Source organism: Eleginops maclovinus, chromosome 19 (assembly GCF_036324505.1).
Source record: "Eleginops maclovinus isolate JMC-PN-2008 ecotype Puerto Natales chromosome 19, JC_Emac_rtc_rv5, whole genome shotgun sequence".
Classification (NCBI taxonomy): Eukaryota; Metazoa; Chordata; class Actinopteri; order Perciformes; family Eleginopidae; genus Eleginops; species Eleginops maclovinus.
Window position 1 is genome coordinate 3,176,648 of NC_086367.1, and position 13,755 is coordinate 3,190,402.

Genomic DNA, 13,755 nt, shown 5'->3' on the forward strand with positions numbered 1-13,755 from the left:
TTTTCTTGTTGAAATATGTGATCTATGCATTTACTTCACAACAATGGAGGCGAGTTTGTGATGGTAACATCATTGGGAATTGACCATAGAATATATAAAATATTGAGATGGTCTCTGTCACGCAATGTGGAATGCTCTGATTGCACCCATCTGTTACTTAGGCAGCAACATCATAAATTATGAATTACTTTAATCCTTCATAGTTGAGTAAAAAAAATCAACGTTCAAGGACTCAATGCCTTCTCATCTTGGTTGGCATCATGCAGGTGAATCTTGTTTGTTTTTAGTTATTTGCGGAGTTCTTTACTTTGATTCATTGTTTTTTAACAGCTCTGAAACTTTCAAATGGTAACAAGGAGTTTGCTTCTTGCCTTTAAACTTTTTTTTAGATTCAAATATACAGCGAGATCATCTGACTGTAGCCCACAGAACTGCTAATTTCCATCTTATTATTTCAAATTGGCCCTCTTCATTTTCACTCTGACCTCTTTCCTTGCTTCCCTTATTTTCTCTCCATTAAGACTTGCACATGTGCAACAGGACATCTTTTTTTGAGAGAATACTGTCCTCCTTTGCGGTTCACAGTTCATTCTTGAACCAGTTTCCAGTGAAAAAAACACTCCCAAAGCAATCGGTTGTATAAACTGCTCGGGTAACTGTAACCTAAAATAGTGCAGGATCATCTCAGTTACACTAAGTAATCCCTTGTCTATTAATACCTTTGTGAGATTTAAATCTGTGCAATCCTCCATGTTTGGGTTACATTGTGTTTGGTCCTGTTGTCCCTGTGTGCCGTGACCGAGCTACCTGACCTGTGAGGGCCAGCTGCTTCCTGAATACCCGAGGCAAAGTGTCAGCCATGATTTAAATCAATACATCTGAAAGCTTCTAACAGTGTGGAAACATCCTCACTCTGTCTCTCACATTACTTCACATTACATGTTGAAATAACATCACACCCAATGAGTTATCCGGTCAGACAGAATCCCTAACCACTGACTGCACAGAAAGAAATGACATGGTAATGCTAAAATACATAATACATGTGTTTTTTTAACTGGTTTTGTATGTCGGTTGGTAGAACAAAGGGTTCATCTGGGCAGACCAATAATCACCAATCTTGAGAGTCTTTCCTACAGAGAAAAATCGTGTTGCCAGTTGGAATGAAAATGTAACCTATGTTTATATAAAACAGACATGAAACCTCTAGCTGTATGTGAATTATTACTATTGTTTACCAGTGCACACAAAGCTACAGTATATAACAGGCTACAGGAAAGGAAAAACCAAAAAAGCACAATAGGGCCTCTTTAAACTAGGAAATAATGTCTAATACTAAATAAGATGATTTGTTTTAACACTGCCTAAGGATAGAGGTGACTATTCAAAAAACCCTAATATACAAGAATGTATCATATTAACTATGTCTGGACGCTAAAATTGACAACTTACACTCTCTGGCCAGAAAAAAAATGCTTCGTAAATTCATGCAGAGGAAACCAGACAGTAGGCCTATAAGCTTTTTGCTGGCCCAATACGTGGAAATATTTTTCTTAAAGATCCAGGCTACAGTACCCTATTTGAATGTATGTGGACTTAATCTTTGAATTTGTTGACACAAAGCTTTAATGTGAATTTTCTTCAGCAATGTGCTTGAGAAAATGTCGATGACTGGCACCAATACATAAATAAATCCAGTTTTGGCTTTCAATTTTGGAAACCCACCTAGGAAAAACAGCGCTTACATACAGCTCCGGAAAACAATTAAGAGACCACTTCAGTATTATCAATTTCTCTGGTTTTACTATTTATCAGTGTTGTAGCTAAATTTAGAGACTCGTGACTTGACTTGGACTTGAGCACTAATGACTTGAACTCGGACTTGGACTCGTGCATTCGGACTCGTGATGACTCAAAAGGACTCGACTTTTTCATTAAAACCCTGAGGTCGACGAACACACCGGCGCGTTTTCGCAACGTTTTCGATATGTTTCTATTAATATTTATGCCATAATACGGCGTAGGAATGCTGCCGGAATCAGTAGACTCTCTTCTTTCTGATGCCTTCTCCCGCGAGACCCTACGTGATTCACAGCCGGAGCTAGGGGGCCAATAATAGAGCTTGACGCATACATCTTTATGAATGATGTGTGTGTCAAGCTCTCTTATTCGCCCTTTCAATGCATATGAAAGTTCATAGCGCCCGCCATTAGGACACGCCTATGAGCTGCGGGACCACAGTTATGTTTTTTTTGAAGTTTAACAACACAGGGTTTCCCACAGGCATATTAACGGCAGCCCAAGTGTATTTCGCGACCTATTTAGTTTTTTTTTGTATTCGTCCGCGAGCACGGCGCTATCCGCGATCGATTAACTAGTAGACAATGATCTCCTTGCTCTGCGCCTCCTGTACCTGTTCGCTCTGCTATCGTGTGTGTGTTGTAAAACACAAGAGAGCGTAACACCTACCTCATTTCCTGGCGAAATTACGGCCAAATGAACATTCGCTGTCATTTGAAAGGCGGTCAGTTCAAATTCTGAAGTTTTCGGCAATCACATCAAAAGAATTTGATATCTACGAACAGCCCAATTATGATGGTCAGACAGGCAAACTATTACAAAATGTCATTGGAGATCCATGATCTGCGTCTTATAGTTTAATTTAAATCAATAGGGGAATGATGTCCGGTCAGTCTGCTGGAGGATGAATATCAGGCAGCAGGCTTACACTGAAATGGAGATTTATGAATGACATCGTTTCTTTGACTCTCCTTTTTTCTGTAGAGAAAGTAAAGAATATATGACTCAGCAGCTTTAAGACATGAAGAAACTATTATTTTCCTCTTCGCTCTGATGCATTATTTCCCCCGAAAGTGGGCGGGCCATAATTTCGCCAGGAGCCTCATAGTTCCCTACTGAACTATCCTTTATTTAAATTAAACTACAAATCGCAGATCATGGATCTCCAATAACGTTTTTTTTAGTTTGCCTGTCTGACCATCACAATTGGGCTTCTTGTATATTAAAAACGGCGTCGTTATATTGATTTTATTTTATGTGATTGCCGAAAACTTCAGAATCTGTATTGACCGCCATCCTAATGACATGTTTAACCCCCAAAAGTGGGCGGGGCCTTAATTTCGCCAGGGAATGACGTAGATGTTACGCTCATCTTTACCGTTTCTATTTCTGATCCTTTCTCCTGTAAACAATGGACAAGTAATATACTGATTAAATATGCATGCAGTAGCAGATTACATTTCAGTTAGACTTTAATAAAACAGTTTCTCTTTAACATCAATGGTAAAGTAGAGGGTTTTAGAATGTCTCCATCTGTCACAATGGGGAAAACAGTATACAGAAATAAGCAGGTGTGTTATATTTCTGAAGAGTGTCGCTGTACTTGTGCTTCCACAGTACTTGCGTGCGACGGACAGACAGGAAATTATAATCAGCAATGAGAAACCTCACAAACAACGAGGCGGAGGGGCACAGCAGGGGGCTGTCCAATCTATCAGGGAAAGGGAAAAGGTGCATGTGTGCACGCTGTGTGTTACCGCGAAGGAGATATGTGTGTGTATCAGAGCCGAGTTATCAAAGGCAGAGGAAAGATAGACACAGTGGTGGGGTGAAATTATCCGCTGCAAGTTTGATGGAGACATGTTATGAATTAAACATGAGACCATCTCTCTTTTTTCTTTCTTTTGAAGGTGCTGTCTCGATCACGACCACTTCCATCCATCTGCCCCCCCTCGCTTCTGTGCCACTTAAATATTTGAGAAGAGGCAGGTGGGGGGTGGGGTATGGGTTGATGGCTGGGATTGTACTGGATAGACTGAGAAAAGCTTTTAAGGCGTTGTGCGTGTGAGTGTGTGTGCTTGAGTTGGAGCTGTTTGTTGAGCGGTTTCCTTGTCAACACACTAGAAGTCTGTGTTAAAGACATGAGAAAATCATGTGTACATTTTCCGAGACAATCCATTTATAGCATCACTACGGTGTAAAAGATGGGGGGGGGGGGAATCCCCATTCCCTGTTCCGTAAAAAAAACATTTGATCTAAAGTTGACCTTTAACCAAGGGCCCAGCTGACTAATCATCCAATCATGGGTACTGGAGCCCCTGGGTTGACCCTCATTTCCTATGTGGAATCAATGCACTTCACACGGACAACACATGGAAACAGTAGGAGAGCAGCAGGAAGCAGAGCAGGAACTCATTTACGTTGACAGCTCCTCAGGTACCATCATTGCTTCTACCATCCTGTCTATTTCACTCTTGAGCTCAATTGGGTGCTGCACTACTTTGAAGTCTAATCATGTAGGCACCATAGCTACTCCCAACAAATGCATGCCTCCTAGGAGGGAAAACTACATGGTGAGCTGTATCCTGTAATGAGACACACAGGCAGTTTGCTGTTGTCATTCTGTGTTATTATGTTAAAGAGAACATGTTCTGCTCATATTCAGGTTCATATTATTATTTAGTGTCTCTACTGGGACATGTCTCCATGCTTTTATGTTCTAAAAACTCTTTATTTTTCTCATACTGCCTGTGCTACAGCACCTCTTTTCGACCTCTGTCTGAAACCAGAGCGTAGTCTGCTCTGATTGGTTAGCTGGCCAGATCTGTTGGGATAAGTCAACCGTTTAGAGATGTGTCAGAAATATCCCGCTCCCTACTAATGAAGTTCAATGTGTTGGAGTGCTAGCCAATAGTGTGATAGTGATGCCACTATGTTCAGGAGTAAACAACGGAGTCCAATGGAGGGCGTTTTATTCAGGGGGGGAAGTGTGTGTGAGACAAACTCCCCCTGGAGGGAACTTTTGGATTTTAGCCTTTGCAGACTATCTACATGCACAAAAACCTGTGAAACACACTACAGGAAAGGGAAACCCCCGAAAGCATGACAGGGCCTCTTTAAGAGGTGATCAGGTGCTTGATGGTAATGACCAGCTGATGTACGATGTGATAGGATAGTGTTTGCCCAGTTTTCAGCTTTATATTATCACAGGTTTAGGCATTAACAAAGCCAAATGAATAATACCCCTACAGTATGTAACGATTGCAGGATTTCCATCTCCAAGAAACATTTGACCCCGTGCCAGTGCATCTCTGCATGCTTGTTAGTCAGGATGTTTGCATGAATGATGTACTGCGGCTTCTCATGCTAGGTTTGCTCTCAAGTTAGGACATTATGATATGAAAAGTTGATAATCTGGTTCCGGTGACATCATCACCCTGAATGGCAGCCTAGACTAACAGCTCCTCCAAGAGAAAACTTATATCGCCCTGTTAATTGATCAAATACCCAATTTTTTCGATAGCACTTGACTGGTTAGTGGGGCAAGAATGGGAAAAAAAGGATGGAAATAAGAAAGGCACGACTGCAGAGCCTGCAAACAAGGATAATACAGAGAACAGCTCTACCACGCAGACACAAGATGGCGAAGCTACTGCTAGCCCTCATTCAACTGACGTGGTAAGCTTAGCAAAAGTTTTGGAGGAGATTCAGGGCTTTCGTAAAGACATAACACAACAACTGAGTGATACTAAGTCTGAGCTCACCAACATTAAGCAAAAAATGGAGGAGGCAGAGACACGAATTGGAAAGGTGGAATATCGCACTCAAAATGTGGAACAGGTGTTAAGCAAGATGATAAAAGTGATGAACCAACTAGAATATAAAATACTCGACCAAGATGGGAGATCTCGATGAAAGAATATGAGGATATATAATGTTCCAGAGGGAGCGGAGGGGCTGTCTGCGGTGGAGTTTGTGGGGAAGTTACTGCGAAACACACTGAATTCCCCCCGACTATGGTGTTTGACATAGAGAGAGCCCACCGGGCGCTCGCCCCAAAACCCTCTGGAGATAGGGCAGACAAGCCACGGTCGGTAGTAATCAAATTTGTCCGTTACAAAACCAAAGAAAGATGTTTGTGTTTTGTGTTTTTGAAGGGAAGACAAATATACTTTGATCAAGACTATCCCCCAGCTGTCCTGCAGAAGCGTAAGGAATACTCTGAAGCTAAAAGAGTGTTAAAGCAAAGAAACATCCGCTTCCAGACCCCATTCCCTGCTAAACTACGGGTATACTACGAGACCGAGACGCGGCTGTACCAGACGGTGGAGGAGGCGACTACAGACATGAAGAATAGAGGACTGCCTGTCAACGTGATCACACCGAAGGCGAGCCTGGCTGAGCAACTGTCTCGCTACGCCTCGGAAACGGCTGGAGGTCCGAGGCGGCAGGGGACGAGAGAAGAGCGAGAGGAGAATGTCAGGGAGGTACTGCGAGCTCTTAGTAGACGGTCACCATCCCCTCCAGAAGAGCTTTAGATTCTGACCAACTCCAACGGTATGGGTAGGCAAGACGTAACCCAAAATAAACTGTGTATACATTTAAGATATATACTTGGTGAGGTGGATTTTCTGTTACTCTATTTTATTTTAATTTTTTAACCATTTTTATATGTTGCATTCAATCCTTTTCCCCCATTTAAATGAGAATATATACACAGGAGGACTTGCAGGGAAGTTTTTGTCATTCATCATTTAGGGTGCTGCAACGGGAGCCCTCTGCCCATAGCTAGTAGAGGCCTTACCCCACAGCTAGACGTTCCTTCTAGCTCAGCCCAGGGTCTTCTACTTGAAACCCCAGCCTTGGAATCACACCTTCTTTGTCTACTTGTTCATTTAAATTTTTTGGTTGTTGTTTGTTCAGGGAGTGAATCTGTTACAATCTATTTTGTTAGCTTAAATGATACACTTACGGGTAACGCATCGCTAGTGGTAAAGTGAAATTAATTTCTTTCAATGTTAATGGGCTATTGAATCCAAGTAAGCTATAACTATATACTAAAGTTCCAGGGGGAAGCATAACCCAAATTGACACTTACCTGAATTCCCTAGAGTTGCCCACCCTAAACGAAGAACAAAATAGAAAATTGACTTCTGACATCACTGAAGGTGAACTAAAAACTGCAATTACTAGGCTTAAATTAAGCAAATCACCAGGATCGGATGGTTATACAGCGGAGTGGTATAAAGAATTTAAAGATCAATTAACTCCTGTTATACTCCCCTCACTGAACTGGGCTTTAAGAAAGGCACAAACGCCACCCAGTTGGAAGGAAGCGATAATCTTAGCTATACCGAAAGAAGGCAAGGACAAAATGGAACGTGGGTCGTACAGACCAATATCTGTTCTTAATGTCGATTATAGATTATTTACGTCCATTATGGCCAGACGGCTGGAAGAGTTCTTACCCACACTGATTCATAAGGATCAGACAGGTTTTATACAACAACGCCAAACACAAGATAACATACAAAGGACACTACACATTATGGGTCATATAACAACAAATAAGATGACAGCACTAGTGATGAGTGTGGACCCTGAAAAGGCATTTGATTCGGTTAACTGGATTTTTCTTTATAGAGTTCTACACTGATTTGGTCTACATGATACAATTATTAAAGCTATACAAGCACTATATGACAATCCCACTGCCAAGATCAAGGTCAACGGATATCTATCAAACAGTTTTACCCTAGAAAGGGGTTCGAGACAGGGCTGTGCAGGGTCACCACTACTCTTCGCATTATATTTGGAACCACTAGCTCAACACATCAGACAACATGAAGAAATTAGGGGAATTACTTTTAAAGGGACAGAGCACAAATTGACCTACTTCACGGACGATATTTTGATCCATCTAGGACAACCAACAAATGATTTACCTAAATTGATGCAATCATTCGAGCAATATGGTCAACTATCAGGATATAAGATCAACATGGGTAAAACTCAATTACTTTCGTATAACTATAATCCACCAGCAGAGATTGAAAGCAGATACCCCTTGGCATGGCAAACAGAGTCTCTGACATATTTGGGCATTAACCTGCCAAAAGATCTTACAAAACTATCAGGAATCAACTACTTACCTATACATTAAAAAAAATTAAGGAAAACATTGCAAGATGGAACTTAATCCCTTTCTTAAGTCTCAGCTCAAGGATTGAATCCATTAAATGAATATATTACCTAGATTGTTATATCTATTTCAGACCCTACCTATAGAGATGACTCAACACCAATTCAATGACTGGGACAAAATGTTATCAAGATATATATGGCAAGGTAAAAGACCTAGGGTTCGTCTCAAAACTTTACAACTAGCCAAAGAAAAAGGGGGAGGGGGCCTACCTTCTATAAGAGACTACTATTTTGCAGCCCAGATGAGAGCTATGATATGTTGGTAACCCATCATATGATGCTCGGTGGAAAAACATCGAGGAGGGCATCCCCTCCTTCCCCTTACAGGCAATTTTAGCTGATGACAAACTTCAAAGTTACACAAATATTATTGATAACATATGGGTAAAATGGACTCTTAAAATATGGAAAACTATTATAAAAGAATATAAATTAGAGAAGGACAGTGTAACTCTGAAATGGTGTGCATATGTCTCAGACTTTACACCAAATAAATTGGACGCTAGATTTAAGCACTGGCCAGCTAAAGGAATAACAGCTCTATGCACCATCTTGAAAGGAGGAACACTGCTCAGTTTTGAACAACTCAAAGAGAAACACTTATTAGAAAAACAGGACTTCTATCGATATTTGCAGATGTGACATCATGTTACCATGAAGGTGAAAAATGTAACCGAGACAAGTACATGTCTGATAGAACTATTTAGAAAGCATATAATTCAAATACTGATAGTAAAATCATTTCATGCGTATACAAGGGTCTGTCTAATCTTAAAACACATTCAACTTCATACATTAAAACAAAGTGGGAGAAGGAAGGGGGGATAAGTATATGTGAGGAAGAATGGACAACCATATGGGGATATCAGTGGAAGTGTACCAGATCACAGCAAGGGAGGGAGTTTGGTTGGAAAAACCTGATAAGATACTTTATTACACCCTCTCAGAAATCCCACTTTGATAATAACCTCCCTGTTTGCTGGAGAAACCGTGGAAATCAAAATGCACACCATCACCATTTTTTCTGGGACTGCCCCGTAATCATAGACTACTGGAAAGGGATACAAAGTGCCCTACCAGATATGTTTGACTATGTAATTCCCCTAGAGAGTAAGACCATGTATTTTGGATATATACCTCAAGAATGGTTAAAAAGAGATACATATTTAATGAATATACTGCTGGTGGCTGCTAAAAAGGCCCTTATCAGGAAATGCTTATCACAGGAGAGCCCAACTGTGATTGCATGGATGGAAATTACAATGGACATTTACAAAATGGAGAAGATAACAGCCTATGTTAATCATAAATTGGAACAACTTGCTTCACACTGGGAGAAATGGATTAACTACATAACGACCCATAGACCTGATTTTATTTTTTCAAACCACTGATTAGGCCTATGTCAGGAAGACAAGATCACTCCCTACCTGTTCATAGTTTTTGTCTCTTTTTGTTTTGTTTTTTCTTTTTAAATGTGTGTATCTTTTATTAAAAAAAACTGTTCTGACATTTGTGGCAAACATGGATATTGGATACTGTATCTGAACTGTATTGAATTGTTCGTTTTATGCTGAATGTCAATAAAAAATAAATTACAAAAAAAGAAAAGTTGATCATCTGAAGATGTTTTCTGGACAAAAGAGCAATCGAGCTACCCAACTTTGGGTAATATCCTTGTGAAATCCCTTTTCCGTTATCTTTAGGAAAGCCAACTCTTCAAATGAAGGTGCAATGTGTTTGACCAAGGCATTCCTCTGTTGTTGACCTTCCCTACTGCTCTTTCCTTCATTAAAGTTGCAGCAGAAACAGTGGTATTAAATCTGGGGTCATTCGCAGAGCTTCACCTCTTTTGAACTGAGAAAAAATGTAGAAATATGAAGGCTACTTCATATTCCTCTTATATTTGGTCCTGAATGACACTTTTCTTGCAGTATGGTAGCTTCTCTATAATGGGACACACATCTCTCGCTGTGTCCAAAATCTAAACCATGTAGGTATTTATCATATCTTGCTGCTTCAATGATCAGGTCTGGACTTCCAACCAGCAATACTGAAATATGAAACTGTTTGAGAAAGCTCAGATGATGCTTTAAATTGGATAAAGGTTAAAAGAACGTCGAGGTAGCAGCCCAAAAAGCGCTAAGGACTGAGGAAGGAACCACATATATTGCTGCTCCGAATGGACGTGGAATAGTGTAGTTTCCCTTGAAAATGTTCAATTTGAAAGTCAAAAAATCCGACAAATGGCAGATTTTCTGGGCCAAATGTTGGCTTTCAGCTGTCTTAGCTATATGGTGCCAGGCTCACTTAAGCTGTAAAAGTCTTTAATGGACCAGAAACAGCTACAGGTCTCCCAAAAACATTAGCGGTGCCACTGCGGTCAATATATTCTAAACCACAAAACAGTGGACGGCTTATAACAGTTTGTGGTTTAATGAGATGAATTTTGAACATCATTACAATGTTAACACAACAGGCAGGACTACAATGTGTGCCATCCTATTAAAATGCTGCACTAGAATCCTTTTAGGATTTATAACAGACGGCCAATATATGATAATGATCATTAATATGTAAATACATCACACTGCCCTATATCAGAGCAGCATGGCAGGGGATGATCAGATCTCATTTTTAATAACACAGGCTGACCCTTGCCATGTCATCACTCTCACGGTTGGAGTGCCTGGGTTTCCAATGGCAACAGAGCAAGCAGAGCTGACAGGCCTCTGTCTGCAACATATTATCTGCTGGATCTTTGTGATTTGGTCTTAACTGGCCCAGCGAGACAACCCTGAGATTTCTTAAAGGATCATGTCAGCTTAGAGTCAGAGTTCTTTATTCTGATATGTGGACAAAAACCCTGAGATGGTTTGCCATGGTTTTTTGTAGTTGGTTCAGTTGTAACAGCCTAGATATTGAACCATAGTGACGAATCACATTGGAAAAAAGCTTGATCTACTTTTTGATAAATTCTATTTTATTGTGGGCTCTGATAAAACCACAGCCCACCAGCGAACCAAAAGTATTGTAACATTATTTAGGTAGCAACAGTAAATAAAGGTATTTAAAGTGGCTAATGGCAATTGTGGGACAGCCTTGTTTGTGGAAGTAGTGATGTAGTTGGTTTATAAAACGTGACTTTGAGAGCTGTTGCTGCTGGATTGGGACAAATCTTTTGTATATGTTGTCTTGGTTTCTGAGGGAATTCATTCTGAGGAGAGATGTGAGACTTACCATATCGGTGTCAGAAACTGGACCGAAACTGGTTACATAGATGTCAGTCTTCACTTCCGTTACTCGGTCTGCAAAGACAAAGACCCAAGTTAAATGTAGAAAAGCTTATTATATTATAACGCACAACGTTAATGAGATAGGACAAATTAGTAGACTGAGTTTATTTGTGCATCTGTATAAATCTGTAAAACACATGTTAAAAATGTAAATGCAGTCCATTTTCCATTTATAAAAAATTGTGTTTTTTTTGTTTGATTCCTTCTCCATACCTGTGGTCCAGTACTATTACTACTTCTCATTTTTTCGTACACCTTCAAAAATGAACCCAACTTTTTGGGTCAGACCCTACATCCAAATACAGTCTACGGACAATTCAGATTTTATTATTTTTTTTTAACTACGGTGATAGAAGGAAAAAATGAACACAACTTATGCATAGAAAACGTGCACTTACGCTCAACCATGAATCATACATTAGTGTTGTGAGAACATGCAGACAGGAAGAGGTTAACCGTGTGATCCCTCTCTTTGATCCTGTCTCTGACTTTTTACCCAAGCTTTATTTCATCTTGTTTGGACAGACTGTGAAGCCACCAAACATAGATTAAGCTTTGAGTGATTCCAGCTGCATATGCAGCCATATACATCTAGAATGATGCATCAACATGACAGTCTTGGACTGCCTGGGGAGTTGTTGGTGGCACTGACATCATTTACCCTACATCGCCCTCAAAAAAAATGAACTCCACGAGAAAAAACACATTTCATTTCATTTCAGTTGCATCCATTGCTTGAAGATTGCCACATATACCATACACACACACACACACACACACACACACACACACACACACACACACACACACACACACACACACACACACACACACACACACACACACACACACACACACACACACACACACACACACACACACACACACACACACACACGTAGTAAAGGCAAAAGCTCTATGGGGGACACATTCAAAATATGATTTATTTTTTATCCATACACACTGATTAAAAAAGAAGCATGTTTTGTATGGCTCATGGAGAAAAAACAGTGAATGGTGGGGACATTTACAATACTCCACAAGGACAGACAAGGATAATAGAAGCTGTTATTTTATTTTATTTTTCTTATGAAAGCCAATGTACCCACCACCCCGTCCTAACAGTACTATACTGTACTGACAAAGATAACATATAACTGACGAATAATCACGCTGGTTCTAAATAAAGACATTCATAACTGAAACTATATTAAATATTATAATTATATTAAAAATACTTTAGATTGTACAATCTCTTTTTTCTGTTTATGTGTCCCTGTACTTGTAAGCTATTATAATCACTCATCAATTAAAACAAGTATAATAATCATGCTGGTTCTAAAAGAAGAAATAGATAACTGAAACTATGACATGTCAAAAGCACTAGCAAAATATATTTAGCATTATTGATTTTTCAATAATAAAAATATGTATAATAAAGATTGCTCCACATATCATGCCTTTACTATATAAGAGGTAAAACACATTATTCTTTAGAACAAATATTTTATATTTGTATTTCCAGGCTGAATGACTAAACACAATATAAATTGGTATTTTCCCTGATGTAGGCTAAATGTTTAATGTGAGTCAAAGCCACATCACACTTTACAAACACTTTTGTTAAAACTGATGTCATCTCATCCCAACCAAATAACTAAAGACTGTTTTAATTTGGTAAATCTGAGCATACAATTATGCCATTTTAAACCATGTGTTGGTTTGGAATAATCACCAATATTATCTGTAGGGATGCCATGAGAACTGATACTTTGGTTCCAAAAAATTCTGAACATCGGACAGTAGCTGTTTTTCTACAGTACGGTAGGAATACCAGGTACTGCTGGTAGTACCAGTACTGTCAAGACTAGGATTAAATGTACTATAAATGCTTATTTTTCCCTGATGGTGCTACGTTGTTAACAGTAAATCCATGTTGAAATCAGCAGCTAGTTCACGTTACGTTAGCTGTCAGCAGCTGATTCCCAGAGGTTCCGCAGATATTTCGTTATGATGCGTTCAATCTCTATTCTGTAAAAAATACGAAAAGGTACATTTTAATGATGTATTCCAAAGGTGAACAGACCTAGGTTTCATCCTATGACTATAACACTCCCACAGCTGTGTGTTTGTGTTGAAAAGCTGCAGTGTTTTTCATACAGAAGCTTAACAGTGCATTTTATTCCTCATGACAACTTTACTGCCTGTTTCTCCTCTGCTGTGATTGCAATTGCAAGTCACACCTGACTGCACCACATCTCCCTCCTTCATCAGACAGACAGCTGCGCCTATATGCTAAACTTGCAGTCAACTCCTACGATTTAACCAAGGCCTACATGAAAACAACATCCATACACAGCTGTTTGATTGTAGAGGTTTTACAGGCAGAAATACCTGCTACATTGTAGCCAACTCATTTTAGAAGCAACAGCAGATGGTGTAAAGCTTTCACTTT

General features: G+C 39.7%; 1 protein-coding gene across 1 annotated transcript in view; it reads right to left on the reverse strand.

Moving 5' to 3' along the window:
* Window positions 1–13,755, reverse strand: part of gabra2a (gamma-aminobutyric acid type A receptor subunit alpha2a) — a 40,305-nt gene that overhangs the window by 16,540 nt on the left and 10,010 nt on the right. Inside the window, exon 4 of the mRNA XM_063908066.1 lies at window positions 11,245–11,312. Within this exon, the coding sequence (XP_063764136.1) occupies window positions 11,245–11,312 (68 nt within the window). The remainder of the gene's footprint in view (window positions 1–11,244; window positions 11,313–13,755) is intronic.